A 16,122-nucleotide genomic window follows, 5' to 3' on the forward strand; every position below is an offset into this window, starting at 1 on the left:
TGTGTTCGAACTAGCTCACGCCCTACTTAAAGAGCAACCCATTTTATTCTGTAAGTTTTCACAACAGAAGTAAGAACGTCTCATCCTTCAGATTAAAGCTCATTAAGTTTAACTTCAAAATCTTTGTAATTAGGTAAGGTGACTTAACCATGAGAAGTTTGCCTTACACAGACAAGGAATCTTCTAAAGCTAACTCAACATTTAAAAACTGACTTCTGTCAAGCTTTGCATGTAATCATTTAACGAAGTTTAAATGTGTACTTCAGTGTGAATAGTGACAGAAGAGACATGGTTTAAAATACACCATAAAACAGATATAGTTTTACATGAGAGACGTGTCCATTAGTGACAGACATTTATTTTAGAATTAAAGCATCTCAGCATACAGTGAACAGAGAATAAAACAAACTTTCAGGTTGCTTAAGGAAGTAAGTAGAAATACCTTACTGTCAAGCTTTAGCATGACTCTTCCGAGGCCTCTAATGGGCCGTGGAGCAAGAGCTTCCTGACGTTCCTTCACAAAGTTTTCAACAAGTTGCCACCAACTTCTGCAATGGTTTGCCAGGAAGTTCAAAACTCCAAAATGAACCACGAGCTTTTTAAGTGCCCAAACTGTAACCACAAGAAGAAAATCAAGTATTAGAGATTTCAAAGGAGCACCACAAGACTATGCAACTATTCCATTCTGAAAGACCTATGAAAAAGAAATAAAAATATTCTTGAGTTTTATCTCCCATTAGAAACCACTTTCAGAACTTTCAAGTGGTTTTAGAACCAGTGTCCTCATTTGCTTTACAGCCACACTTATCCACATGGAATTTAGATGGTAGCAGAAGAAAGGTGCCTGCACACTGCCTGATTACTTGGCTAACAGACTTGATAAGCCAGGAATAAGGATGTACCATTCCATGATTCCAGTACAGTGGATTTATCACATCTTCAGAAATACACCACGCCAGAGGACTACACATAAAATACCAGATTCAGAACTTAACAGTATGCTGCACATAAAAGCAAATTTTCAGCCTCAATTCTTAGGTTTTAGGTCTTCTATACCATTAAAGCTGTATCTTTCCTTTAAGAACTGACAGCAGACCATGCGTAATTTTACAGTAGAGAAGTGTTCATTTAAACCTTCAACTGAAAAACAACTACTGATTAATTCTGCTTTTAAGCATCAAAAACATTCTTTTGAGAACAGCTTTTTATCTCAGTTTGAAGATGATCACACAAAGCTTCAGAAAAATCCATACTGCTCCTCAAAACCAGACAACAGAAGAAATATTTACAACTGTTTTCCCCAAAAAAGTATTTTGCTACCAAAAACAGCCTTTCCCCAATACTCCTAACATATATCCACTGTAAAATAAGAGCTTAACAACACTAGAAATAATCTAGCATTACAGTTACAGAAATAAAAGCTCATGTCCATTTACTTGCCATGAAATAAAGCCCAGAGACTTTTGCATAAGGCTTATGGTTACAATTCTGCGTTGGCACTTCTCTCACTCACTTACTGAGTATACGTGTAAAACTTGTGAATCATTACAATCAGGAACGTAAAAGCAAAAAAGCACGAGACATACGAAACTTTCATTTGAAGCTAACAGACCTGTAATAGTCATGAAATATTTACTGTATTCTTTTTTTATTCAACAAAAGGTTAGACCACTGAAATTACCTATCTTCTCATCCCCAAAAAGAAAAGCAAGTAATTTTCCAAAGCTACTAGCAAATTTAACATCAGAATACAGGAGTTAATTCACATTATAAACAAAGATTTTTATTACAACTGATTTTACTGGAGTATGGATGCAAACACATCAGTCAAAAAAACATGACTACATGACATATCAACAGACCAGGAGGTCTCACAACCCAGTCCTGCCAGGAACTACTGATGGACAAACCTCTGAACAAAACTATACTGCACCCCTAAATACTGAAAACTATGGTTCTAAAGGAAAACAAAGTGAAACAGAACCAAACAATTCTCCTAATTTCTCCCTGATTTTTTTAAACCAGAATTTAGTAACAGTGAACATCACATGCAGATCAAAAACTAGTTGACGTTAAAAATTCTACTTACACAGTAAAATAACTTTCTGTGAAAACGCTAGCAGCACTCCTCCAATTATATTGTATTTATAGCAACATTTGATACTGAATTCCCCATCATTACATTCAAGTGTACTTTTAATAATGATTGTTTTTATTATGGAATACTGTTCTCCTAACTAGATTCATTATTACTGTACACATCAACACCACAGTAATTCCCTTGCCCTCAAAAATTCACATCATGCTTCTACTTGGAGATGTGTGAAATGACATATGTAGCCAAAAAGTTTAACTTTTAATATCCACAGGGCATTTATCAAAGTTCCACAAGAGCCTATTATCTGTAAGACACTTGTGTAATAATTTACTCTTTTGTTCATGTAGAGGTCATGCAACAAGTTGCTGATGTTTGGTTTACTTACCCTCTGGCACCACCATGTGGCAAACGTGGGATTTATTCTCTTGAAGAAACTAATCTAATACTCTTTCTCCTAAAGATCATGTGGCAAACACACAAAAAGGAGAAAATACAGCGCAAGCGCCCGCTTGCAGTTTGAAGTTTCGTATGATGAAATGCAACTCATGATAAATACATAAACTGCTGCTCAGAAAAACAGGGCAAGCTTGCATTTTAAAAGGTGAACAACATACCTGAAATGGTATTCTAACCTTCTACTATTCTTTTTAAGTAAGTGCTTAAATAATATCTTCTAAAATAACTGAGAGCATATTCATTGCAAAGGTGATGCCAAGAGGTGCTACAATCAATCACACAGCTGTAATTATATTAAGTTAAAGAGGCAAGAGAGAAAAAGCTAAAGGAGTGCTGTTAATAGAAAGATGTGAACAAAAGAAGAGAAAGGCTGCATAGTAAGACATTCTAAACATCTCCAGGAAATAGAAAATGACCTGAAGACAAAAAACAGAACTCAAAGAAACAGATGCAATAGAGCAAGCAAGGAAGTAAATGCAAAAATCGTAAAAAGAGACAATAACGTGTTGAATTCAAAAGTCATTTTTTCATCTTTTCATTTTATGGTATAATTACAGTATCATTTTTCCACCCTCTACATTAAGCAATTTTAAAAGAGCACCTCAATCTACTGAACTACAAATGCATTCAAGGAAAAATGTTAATGGTACCACAATATACTTCTAATAATCTACATGCTACTTCATGGAAATCCAGTCTATCAAAATAAAGAATTCTGGTGAAATTAACACGTTTTTATTTAAGGTTTTAGGGTTGGGGGTTTGTGGTTGGTTTTTGGTTTTTTTTGGTTGGTTGGTTGATTTTTATACATACTAGAAGCATTCTCCTTAAGGTCTCAGAAGTGCTTAGTCTCCTTAAACTTGAAAACTTCCAAGGAAACTTGCTTTAGAAGTCTTCCTATTTTCCACTACTAAATATTTTTAATACCACCTCTCTTTTAACAATCCGGGTTATCCTCATTCACGTTCTGACACTCATGTGATCCCCTGTTCTAAATGTGTCTCTGCTCATCAATATGCTGCCTTTTCATAATATTTTTGTGATGATCTAGTTCTATTTAGTTACATGCCCAAAAAAGCACTTAATGACCCGGTGTCACTGCTAAGGCAACAGGTCACAAATATTCTCAAAATTTCTATTTTGGCCTGAGTTTATTGTTCAGATAGCTAATTTAGAACTAGTGACTGTCAGCAGTATTCACTCAATTCAGTTACAGGTGTGCACTTTAATCTAGATTTGCCTAGCCCAAGCTTAAAACCAGTCATTGCTGAACTATTGCACCAATTTTTCCTTCCACTCAAGTAGGTATTTCTAAACAGTGGTTAAGTCACTCCTTCACTTTTCTTTTCAATAAATTAAGCCACTTAAGCTCTGCTTCTAGTTAGTCTAAAACTGATTTTCGAAACCCTTTTTCATTGTTATGATGTATTTATGAGCTACATCCAACCTGCCATCACCATTTCCCGTGATGCCCAGACACCAAAACAGGGCAGTTTCTTCTGTAGCAACCACATTGGAATGAAACAAAGATGAAACCACTCTCTCTTCTTAGCCTGTATTCAGCAATTTATATGCCTCATCACCACATTACCCTTTAGCTGCTACTACAGTGCCACAGCCAAATGTGCAGCTGTTCCTTTCACCGTGCCTCTCGGGGTTCAGAGCTCCTCAAACTTGTAAGCACGGTCCCATAGTCATGATTTCTAGACTTCTACAACCAGACAGTTTATAATAGCTTTGTGTATTGGCTGTAAAACACAAGGTTTTGGTAGCAGGGGAGACACCCCCACGGGGAGAGACCAGGGGCTGCCCTGTGCCAGACAGAGTCAGTTCCAGCTGGCTCCACAACAGACCCACCACAGACAGATGCTGAGCCCATCAGGCACAGGTGTGGTGCCTCTGTGAAAATATATTTACAAAAGGGCAGAAAACACTACCAAGGGAGAACAGAAAGGAACACAGAGAGAACAAGTGAATAGAGAAGAAGGTGGAACAAAGGGATGAAGAAAAGGAAAAAAAAGGTTTGGGGAGGAGAAGTGCTCCATGGTGGAGGAGGCACACCACTCAGCAGGACCGTGGCCCATGGAGGAACTGTGCCAGAGCAGGTACCCCTCTTGAAGGGACTGTGGCCTAGGGATGAGGAGATACCTGAGCTGGTACCTCCCCAACCGGATGGCAGCTCATGGATGAGCCCGCACTGGGAAACAGAAAAATAGTGAGTGGCTCTGTGGGTACCTGGCTGCCAGCTGGGGCAAACCCACCACACCTGATAAAAGGGAAAATAGCTACATTTAAGTGTTAGATACATTAGAAAATGCTGAAAATCATCAGTTTAACTGAAGTTTAGAGAAAACCCAAGCAAATTACGAAACTCACTTTGTTTACAGTAGGGGGGTGGGAGGAAATGCCTTCAGATTCATAGTAGTTCGTGTATATTTCCAGAGTTCCCATCTTCCCTATTCACCCCTCAAAAGAGCATTAGAAAAAGTGGCATCCAGTTTAAAATAACCTCTTTAGATAGCTATCATAACTACTCCATTCTGGCTTGATACATAAGAGAACAGATGCATGTAGATGTGAAGTAACAAAGCTAATTAACCCCAGAGCTAGAATTAGAATCAAATTTATCTTGCGACTTGTCCGCAGAGCCTAGCAACCCATTTTTAATGGAAATTAAAAGTTACTATGAGCTGTACTTTAGTACTGAATAACAGCTAAAATATTCTTTATCTATAGGTGCAAAAACATGAAAGACATCAAGAAGAAGAAAAACAATTAGGCCAAACAAAAAGTATTCTTACAATGCCACTAAATTATTCCAGGTGACTACAATAGTCAACAGACAATGCAATTTTACAGAGTTGTCCTCTACATGATAACAGACAGTATACATCAGTCTTGCTATTTGAAGCTAAAATTCATCAAGAACATAATAATGTTCAATAACATTATGATCTTGATGTTCTTAAAAAATGTTGGAAGTTTTAATTTAAAACTCATACAAGCCTTTCCTTCTATTTTATTTAACACAAAGCCTAAGACTATCCAAAGTCATCATTTAACATACGTCTCTAATAATTGTTTTATTACCTGCAAAAGGCACTGGCAATAGCTGCACAATCCAGAAATTTAGCCAGATCTGGACAATGACAATGGCCCACACAAGTGTAACGAAGTAGATATCACTAGTTTTCTTTTTTCTCAGAAAAGATCCAATCTCAGGTCTTTGTCTGCTCCCAGAAGAGGATGAAGAGGAGGAGAAAGATGATGAAGCATGTGGAGGCTGATCACCTTCTGTTGCTCCTAAAACAAACACAAACAAAAAAGTGGAAATTATCACATTAATGTTCACCACAGAACAGAACATGCTCCCTAGTCCCAAATTAACCACTTTTGGTTGGTTGATTGTTTTTGTTTGGTTTTGGGTTGGGTTTTTTTGGGTTTTTTTTTTTTTTTTTTTTTTTGTAATTTCTCTGAAAGATAGAGACAGCCTTGGCACTGATCTGAATTTCAAAAAAGCTAGAACAAGGCTGTGTAAGCTCTCCCACATCATGCAACACCATGCCAAGCACTACCGGGAGAAGAAGAGAAAAAAGATGCCACAGCCTCTAAGAGGCCTCCTGTCACTGCGGTAAATTACAAGTGAAATATATTTTATAAAAATAACCATAAACCCCTGAAAAACACAAAGTGTAAATTCTCTTTTAAAAGAAATGTAAAGTCCTAAAAGAAATCTTTGATTTCTCTTTACTTCAAGTAGTAAAAAAAAAAAAAAAAAAAAAGAAAATCTTAGATTTGCTCAAAGCTCATTTAAACAAACAAAACAAAATTCAGCATACACTGAAGAGGAAGCTTGTATCTTAGAAATTTCTTACTACACTTTTTCTTTTCCTGAACACTCGCATTACAAAGATAGTGCTTACACTCTGATCCTAAATTACTTGCATGTGTAACATATTTTAGTAACAACAGCAAGCATAATTTAGTTGGTAACGAATGTTGTCATTCTCTCATTCTTAAGTTAGTAAAAATGAAATTAAATTAAAAAATGTGAACCAATGTGTTAAAGGCACTTACAAACAAACAGTAAATAGTCATTTCAGCCAAAAATATTATGGCCCAATTAAAATACTTGTATAGAGAACACAGTAATGTATTTATTTATTTAACTTTTTCACCAGTACATCTGCCTAGCATTAGACTAGTATGGATGACACCAAATCCATCTTCAGTCGCTGTAGTACGAAGAACCTCTCCCTAAGAACACCCGTATTAACTTTTACTGAGGCCTCATGCTGGTGGGGAAATGCACGCACTTCCCACACACCATTACTTGAGAAAAATTTGCAGCCATGGTAGAAGAATGGACACACAAGAAAACCTGAAAAGTTACTCTATGGTGAAGAATAAAAGGCATTTTGTTATGTTGGTACATACTGCAGCAGGTAAGCAATGAACACAAATCTTTCACTGGACTTACGTAATATCAGCACCAACCACTTCCCCCCCATGAAGAAAAACTGCTGTAAAAACTGTATTAAAATACACTACATGCCTATCAGTCAAACATCTCATGCTCCACACATGCGGTTTTAGCTGCAATGTGTTTGCTATTAAAGGTATTCCTAGCCTAAAGCATGACAGCTAGAATGTACAAAAAGACAAGACAGATTTGTCATACGTGTACAGTAGTGGTAAGCGACAAATTCTGCAGCCTCACACACTGGATAAACACTCTTCTTTTGTTGTAGAAATCTGCACTGGTGTTCTACAAGTAAGGGGAACTATTTTTAGAGCTGATAAACACCTCCCCAACACACTAACACAATAAAGTAGATCTATTGATTCTCCCAACTGTTAGACACTAGGATGATGACACAAACATCAGCTAGATGCTGGTAACATATTCAGTGGAATTTCAGTACGTTCCCGAAGGAATTACAGCATGCAACCCAAAAGAAGGAATTCTGCAAGCAGCTAAACACAGCAGAAGCTTCAGGTGGAGTGCTTCTTGGCAAACTAGTTCACACCTCAAAAGGATGAAGGCCGGCCCTATCATATACAAACTACACTTTGGAGAAAAAGACATGAGTTAATTTTTCATAAGGGGAGAGAAAGTTACCTGTAAACAGAAGATTTCCTGAAAAGACAAAGTGGTTTTGCCACAAGAAGTAGAGGGTCTATCATTCCCCTGTACTTCCCAGCCTATTTTTAATGAAGCAGAACACTAATAGAAACAAATGGATCCAGCTTACGATGCACTACGGGAACACAAATTTGAAAGAGTTATATCCGTAATTGAGAATTCTCCCCTATCAATTCAACTTACACAAGACTTTTCTTTTTACGTTTTTGCTCCAAAATTAATATAATAAACAGAAGAAGTAACATGACAACAAGCAGAAATTCAATTATTTATCAAAGGGAAGTGCTAAAAGCCAAAATAGAAAAAACAAAGGAATTTAATATGCTGAAGTCTATGCCTCAAGACTAAAGTTATCCAACACTTTTTACCCCAAAAGCCCTTAGTAAAGTCATTTTTATCGAAGAAAAAAAGAATATTCCTTCTTATTTCCCCTCCTGTTTTTTTCATTAACAAATTTAAGCATAAGGAGAACAGTAAAAAAATGAAGCATTAGTTGTTCCATAATTCATTTAATACAGTATAAGCATTGTTATTGCTACTGACAATTAACCAACTTTGACAACCACTGACTTATTTAGAAGAAATATAAGCAAGATCTCCTCCGGAAGTATCCACCCGGCTGAAGATATTAAAACTTTCAAAATCTTAAACTTCTCATGAGACGTGTGTTACAAGTTCCAAAGCAAGATAACAAAACATCCAAAAATCACCACAGAAGACAACCAGAAGAGTTGCAGTTTCTTAACCCTGCCAGTAAAACCTTTTGCTGTAAAAGAATAATGTCTCCTCACCATTCACATAGAAAATCCAAACTAGAGATGACCAAAAGGACACTTAACATACCACGGAATGGAATACTAATTCCCAATAGATTGTTGGAAAAATATTTGAACTATTGTTAGGAGTAAACAGGAAACTCCATATTTGTTCTTTTCCTGCTGTGAAGGAAAACAACAGAATCTGCAAGACAAAAAACCCCATCTGGTTAACTGTCTCAAGAAAATAAGTCAAAAAAACATTCACTATAAAAGACACTTTTGTAGAACTGCTGTAGTTTTCTTTTGGCCAAGACAGGTCACAACTTTAAGACATTTTTTCTCTGTTTTCAAGAAGAGAAAAGAATTAAAACTGGTAAGTTTAAAAAAAAAAAAAAAAAAAAAACACACACAAACAAAAAACCAAACCACAAGCAACAAACAAGAACTCAACCATTTATGTAGCGTATCTGTGGGAGACTGTTGCTTTACAAGATGTTCAAAATTCAGCTAAAGAAAATAATCTCATTTCCAAAATTAAAGACTAGAGATAGCAATATAAGAAAACTGTCACCCTGATGCTCAGTTCTCAAATTTCAGGACATATGCCAATAGGGTTTTACATTTATTTTGATAATAGTCATGTAAAATGTAGAAACAAAGATAAGAAAATAATAAGTTGTCTAAAGCTGCCCTTTTTATATTTAAAAATTACACATATTTTCAAGTACAGTTTACACTGACATATTTAAAATTAGGAAGTGTGTTTATATTTCATCAAAAGATTTCTGAAGATCTTGTTCTACACCATTTGACCTGGTGGCTGACATCACTTTTTAGTTTCATAAATGGTAGCCTTTAGTCAGAAGTACATAGCTCGATAGCACATGCTAAAAGCATTCTCTCCTGCACAACCACTATGTTTCCTCCTCTGGAGAACAATTTACACATTGCTGACAATATTTAGAACATACTGACTTGAAGTAGACAACTCTTAAACACAGACAATTTCAGATTGAAGTTTTAGAAGTTCACATTCTGTCAAGTGGAATGACGTGTTTTGTCTACTTGTGGGAAACAGATTAAACCTTTCAATTTCCAGAAATCTCCATAATAGCTTATTTTTCTAGTATTGCATTCCATCAAAGGCCTACCCAGAAAAACGATGGTAAGGTTCAAAAGCAACAACGGACATCTAAACACCTTCTTTGCAACTCTCTTATGCCATTTCTTACAGATTTCTGTCTGTTAATGCAAGTGAAAGTATCCTGACTCAAGCTACAGTGTTAAACAAACTCCCTGCAGGAAAAACTTTGAGCATGCCATAGTTAAATAGAGCCAAGGGTTTTTTTGTCACTGTGATGTACACAAAAGTTATTCCAGTCTGTCTGTACCTGGTCCAGAAACCCAGTATGTATATCTCATAACTGCCAACAAATCAAAAGAAGGCTACAGAAAAAAAAATAATAAAGAATAGGGAAAAAACACACCCTCACTGAAAAAAACAACAAAATTTCTTCTAGTCAGGCCTTCTAAATGTAAAGACAGTCATTTAAACTATCATTTGAAAGACAGGTTTTATATTATTGTCTTCTTAATATCTTCAAAAACAGATAAACCTGTTTCACAAGGTAAGTATAAATGTGCTATTATGTACAGGATGAAGAGGATAGAGACTATTTTGAAATTTGTTCTTAATTCTCTCCAATTTCATGCCCTTAAAGCAAATTCAAATATTTTCTTACAGAGTATTCAGTCACCTGAGGGTTGTGAGGAACGTTCATTATTGGACTCATCTTCTGTCATTGAAATTGCCATGGCAATTGTTGAAGCAGCAATGGAAATCATCTGACCAGGAAGCTCTGCCCCTGTAAAATATATGTGTATGTAAACAAGGAAAAGCTTAAGTCTTAACATGTTTTATTTGTTGCTTGATAACCACCAAAGCTGTTAAGCAACAGAAATTACATGGATAGACACTGTTAGTTTTTAATATGTATTACATGTAGTCAATATGATCAAACAGGAATGAGTGCTACTAATTTTAATATTACAATACACCAGTTATTTGCCTAGCACTTTCCTTGCTAATGAACTGCTACAAAGTCATTCACAGTTGCTGGCAGTCTGATTAATCTAAAAAATCACCATAAAAGATAATCAGTTTTACTAACCAAGATTATGATGACTTTCAAAGAAAACTAAAACAGCAAGACAGGAAAAAAGTTTCCCAAAATAACCATACAGCTAGTACTAGAAAGGAACGCCTAACATTTGCTTTTATGCAAAATTGACTCACACCAGGCAAAACCTATTTTTTTTTTTTTTCAAAGCATACACGATACTTCTAAGAAACAGGCATTTTAAAAACAAATGAATGAATATCAGAAACTTGCTGAATGGAGCTGTCTGTTTCTCTCATACTCAATGTTATAGGAGCTACTAAACCCATATTGCTCTTTTCTTTTAAAATTAGCCTCTGGTTTCAAATTTCCTGGGCTTGCTTTATGCTTGTAAATACATACAGGATTCTGTAAACTTAAGCAATCGGGCTTGATAATGAGTCACTACTTTGCTATGGAAAACAAACATCAGTCCATTGCAAAGATTCTCTGTAAAATATGAAAGATTCACTTCAGCATGTGTAAACCACTTTGAAACAAACATACAGTAAATTCTTGCAGTCATATGATATTGAATTTACAGTAATATGGTCCAGATTCTTTCACTTGACTTTACAGAACTTTTGCCTCCAATAATAAAAGAAATAGTGACTCGTTCCTTACCAGAAGACTCCTTTCCATTCTGCTGTTCGTGCAACATGCCTACAGTCATCAGAACAACTATAACCAGAAACACAGGAATTCTCCAGGAACCTGCCACAGAAGCTGAAAGATACAGGGTTGTTTTTTATTGGGTTTTGTGTTTGTTTTTTTTTTTTTTTTTTTTTTTTAACAAGAAAAATCATGCCATTAATAAAGTCTACATTTAGCAAAACCAAGAAAGGCACCACAACAACCAAGAACAATCTGGGCAGAAACTAAGAAGTGTCATAAAGCAAACAAGTTATCTACATTCACAGAAAGGAAGAATAGAAAAAACAGGTGAACAAGTTTCTCAATGAATAAACCAAGTTGTTACTGTTCCTAACTTCAGTGACTTTATGCTGATATACTTTTGAGAAAAATTTTAAAAACAACACTCAAAATTACATGAAAATACACACAAAATAAAAACATTTTAGGTATCAGAGGCAAATCATGTTGCCCCCCCAAAAAAAACCCTGTATTTATGGTAGATCTCCACAGACTGGCATCAAGCAGTGCCTTCTTGAGTTTTGGATTTTCAGCTAGTACTTCCAGAAAATACAAGACTGTCAAAACGTAAGCAAATGCAAAGTTATTATACGTAGCTTAAAGCCTCAGGAAAGTGTCCCCACATGGTCAGGGCAATCCTTGAAACCTGCTGCTAAAGCAAAGTAAATCATGAAGTACGCTGTGAATCCTTCCATCATGATAGTCTTCTATTATCTGCATAATACTTCCAGCATAAACTCTGATGATAATCTGTTATATTAAATATGTAAAATAAATCTAATACTAATAGATTACTATACTCTTATATTTCTATTAACAGATTATACAGATTACCAGCAAATTTATTTGATATTGTTGATATCATATCAACATGTTTGTTGACTACTGACAGAATCTATTTTTCCTGCTTCTATTACTACTATTAAATGCATTTTACAGCTTCAGCCTTGGCCAATTGCAGGCTCTCAAGAAAATAGTAATATTAAAAATGATCACCAGTGAAAGTCTAAATCCAGCCACATGCGACCTCAGCCCTTTCCCACTGCCACGGAGTCAGTACCAGGCCTGCAACTGCAAGAGCCAAATAAGGGAAAACCATGGGAAGTACAAACTGGGCAGGAGGAGTGGAAGACACATTGCTCAGCCTCTTGTTGCCTTCCCATTCCAAGCTCTGACACTCCTTGCTGGCCACGTGCAGCCAGAATTACTGAAAAGAGAAAACAGCCTGCATCCCAGCTAAAACTCCATAAAGATTTAGCCGAAGGGCAAGCGAGTAGCTTTGTTTGCAAGAAAACAGAATCCCAGTGGACGCATTATAATAACAACTTCTTGTTACTCACCTAAATGAAATAGCAGCATAATCCAGACAGGGACAGAGATTGCTTTTAAGTAACGTTCAGTGCTTATATTCCACTTGAATGAAACCATCAGCAGGTAACCAACTACCAACGTCCATATCTTTAAGAAAGAGATACACACAGGTATGTATACATATACAAGTACAGTACAGCTATATTTTGCTATGTGTGTATACACACACACCCCCCTAACTGCCAAATCAAGAGAACTGAAGTCAGGTTCTAATTCTTTAAGAAGCCTATATTTCAGAACTGTCAATTAATTACAAGAGTTTTGCTCCATCTAAGAGAAATGTAAAGTTTGTGCGAAGTGGAAGGATGGGCTAGATGTGCCTTTGGTCTGCTTTCAGTATGGTTCTAATGTGGGAGGGTACACAAGCTTTGCTGGATACAAACCCTGAACGAAGATGTTTTGGCAGCTGAGACCAATTACTGTGGAACTACTATTGAAAGTTGAGAATCTAAATGAAACAGGGCCACCAGCAGCACCAGCGGGGCCACAGGGAGACAGAGCCAGCAGAACACCATTCATTCCAGCACAGAGCAGCTTGCCAGCTCCTCTGTTCCAGTCCAAAGACACAAAGGGAGTTTTTAAGCCAAATATAGCCATTAGGAAGCACAACAAAAATGGGTTTTCCTCAGCACTGTTGCTCCACAAAGCAGTCGTGCCTCTGAATGACTTGTGACATATAATTTTTTATCAAGTATTTAACTAAAAATACTAAAGAGACAGAAAAATGTCTGTGACAATGTATCAAGAAGTAGATGTGGTCATTTTGTTTGGCTGCTTGCAACTGCCTTCAGATAAATCACAGTAGAGAACTCTAAGAATCTTGCGATCAAGAATTTGAGCTTGGAAATGCTGAAAAGAAGAAAGCAGAAACAAGAAGAGGCAACAGGAGGTAAAAAGTTGCTACTCAGCAAAAGATGTGAAATAGAAGAGGTACAAAAACCTGTAAAAATAAAAATTAAGTGTTGCATTCTTAAATAAAAAAGCCACCTGTAAATTCTGGCCCAAAGTCAACAAACATGGCCTATCCATAACCAGTTAAGGACACCTTCAAATTCACATGTATAAATTCATAAATGCCGATGAAGTTTAAACAGAACTTCTAATGACAGCATTTGCTGAATAAGATGTCACTGTAAGAAGTAAGAATGCACTGGCAGAGACACAGAACAAGCAATTGGACAGAACACACCAAAACAGCTTTCACCTCTTTACTCTGAACTATATGACTCATGCTGAAGAGGCAACAGTCCATGTGAAAAGCAGGTTTCTGTGACTACTCCCATGTACCTAATGGCATACAGGAAATCTCATACACACACAGTAATTGAAAATCGCTTAAGAAATGTAAACAATTGTATACTTCTTTCATACTAATCTTTCTCAAAGTTGATCAGTCCAACTTTTCACTGCCATCTACCTCTAGTTTTGCATCAACAGAGCTGCATAATGCTTACGGACAAATGTGGACTCAAAACAAATGTCTAAAACTAACACATCTCTTAAACATTAAGACAAAAGTCAAACAAAATTTTGATCTGGAATGCATGGCATCGTTCCTTTAACAGCATAGGTTTCTAACATAAATTCACTCACAAAGCATATTACAGCACAACTCTAATTGCAAGAGATAGCATCTTCATGCTGAGTTATCCTACTCCCTACCATCAGCCATGCAGCATCTTTGTATGATAAATATTCCAGCATCAAGGCAATTTTTCTCTTTAGCTTTTAAATTCAATGATAAATTACAAATAGGAGACTCAGGAAGTTCAATAAATTAAATTTTCTGATTTAAAATATGCCAAAAGGAGGAGGCTAACAGAGCATAGGCCTATGTTTAACAGCCAACAAAGCAAAACATGTTGCACTGATTTTAGACATACATGTAGCTTAACCAAAAGCTAGCATTTCCGGGCTTAGGATTCAATAATTTGTTGTGTTGTAATAAGTTACAATAATTCATCAATTCTCATTTCTAAAAGCTTAGCAAAGGACCCAAGTAAAAGTATTTCTTATTTCTATTGAACAGAGAGAAATAACTTATTTTAAAATGAACATGTCATCTTGTTTTGGAGATCAAGCAATAACAATTCTGAAGCCCTGTAAAAAGACCTATGTAGTCAATTCACTGGTGCAAGATGCTTAATTTCAGTGACAGCATGGAGTAATCAGTTCCTTATCGGTTAATGTTATAGCCAAGCACTTCCTTACGCTGTAAGAAATAACACTGCATGGGAACTAGGGTAGCCTACTTCCCTAACTTGGATAGTCTGCTTCCAACAATTCATAGCTGAATGCAACTGACAAAGCAAATTAACTTAAATTGACATGGTTTCATCCCATACCAACTTGGCAACAGCCTACCTTCCCCCCCTCCCCCCCCAACTCTTTAAAGGCATGTTATATAACCTTTGCCACTGTTTTTCTGTATGGTCTCCAGAGGTTTTGGCTACAAGAGCGTGAGAATATTAAGTTTCTTTACTATCATTAGTCCATCTCAACAACTGACACCATCGAAATGAAGAATAAAAGACACTGCCTACTTTCATTAAAATTAAGCTACTGTAATTATTGCACTGAAACTAGAATGGATACAAATTCCACGCTAAACCAAAACACCTATAAATTTGATTTATAAGAGTATACACATAATCAGGTAACTAATACACACACTTCAGATAATGCAGAATTCATTAGCTACCATAAACTATTTATGTATCAAGCTGAAGTCAGCTGCAGATGCCTAACTTTCACCATGTACTCTTGAGATTTTAAATGCCTATTCAATCACAATTAATATTTACAGGCATGCACAACTTCCATATATCAAAATTTTAGGATGATTTAATCTTGTAAGTTTTCCTTCTTCTTACATCCCTCACTTCATTGTCTGAGCAGACAGCAAAGACCTCATTTCTCACATCTTCTCTGCATTTTGTAGCTCCCCTCACAAATTGAACAAAATGTTGGTTTGCCCTTAGACATAAAAAGTAAGACTGCATGCTTCCCTGAATTAATAGCTGTAATATTAAAGTGCAATTTCTTGTTTTTCACTATCCACTTTTGGGTTACAGAGGTAAATTTAAAAGCCCAGATTTAGAGACACCTAGGCAGGTCTGAAGGGCTTCAGTTCTCTTTAAATTGCCAGCTGGAGGCAAAATTACATCATTGAAAGACACAGCCTTTATGATAAGCTCAGGCATCTGCTTCAGTGTTTTGATTTTTCTTTTAAATTTCAGTGTTGGAAAGTCTCAAATTTATCAGCATAGCTGTATCACCAATGTTACTGGAAGTCTGTTTCCAGTTCCAGTTGAAGCCGAGAGAATTTGGCCTTGGCATCATTTTTAGATGAGAACAAACTCTTTCTTACTACTCAACTCTTGACAACATTTATATTGATTTATATTGAGAAGTAAAATTCTTTATTTACCCAGTTCACTCCCTTTTTTTCCTACCAGCAAGTTAATCTCTAAGGGAGAG

At 36.2% G+C, this 16,122-nt stretch overlaps 1 protein-coding gene across 1 annotated transcript in view; it reads right to left on the reverse strand.

Annotated features, from left to right (window-relative positions):
• TMEM245 (transmembrane protein 245) overlaps positions 1-16,122 on the reverse strand; it is a gene marked incomplete at its 5' end in the record, with an annotated part of 95,990 nt that overhangs the window by 70,268 nt on the left and 9,600 nt on the right. The window contains 5 exons of the mRNA XM_082480041.1: positions 443-612; positions 5,645-5,857; positions 10,216-10,323; positions 11,242-11,343; positions 12,612-12,729. Of these exons, the coding sequence (XP_082336167.1) occupies positions 443-612; positions 5,645-5,857; positions 10,216-10,323; positions 11,242-11,343; positions 12,612-12,729 (711 nt within the window). The remainder of the gene's footprint in view (positions 1-442; positions 613-5,644; positions 5,858-10,215; positions 10,324-11,241; positions 11,344-12,611; positions 12,730-16,122) is intronic.

This window comes from Vanellus vanellus (assembly GCF_965231255.1).
Source record: "Vanellus vanellus genome assembly, chromosome: 2".
Lineage (NCBI taxonomy): Eukaryota > Metazoa > Chordata > Aves > Charadriiformes > Charadriidae > Vanellus > Vanellus vanellus.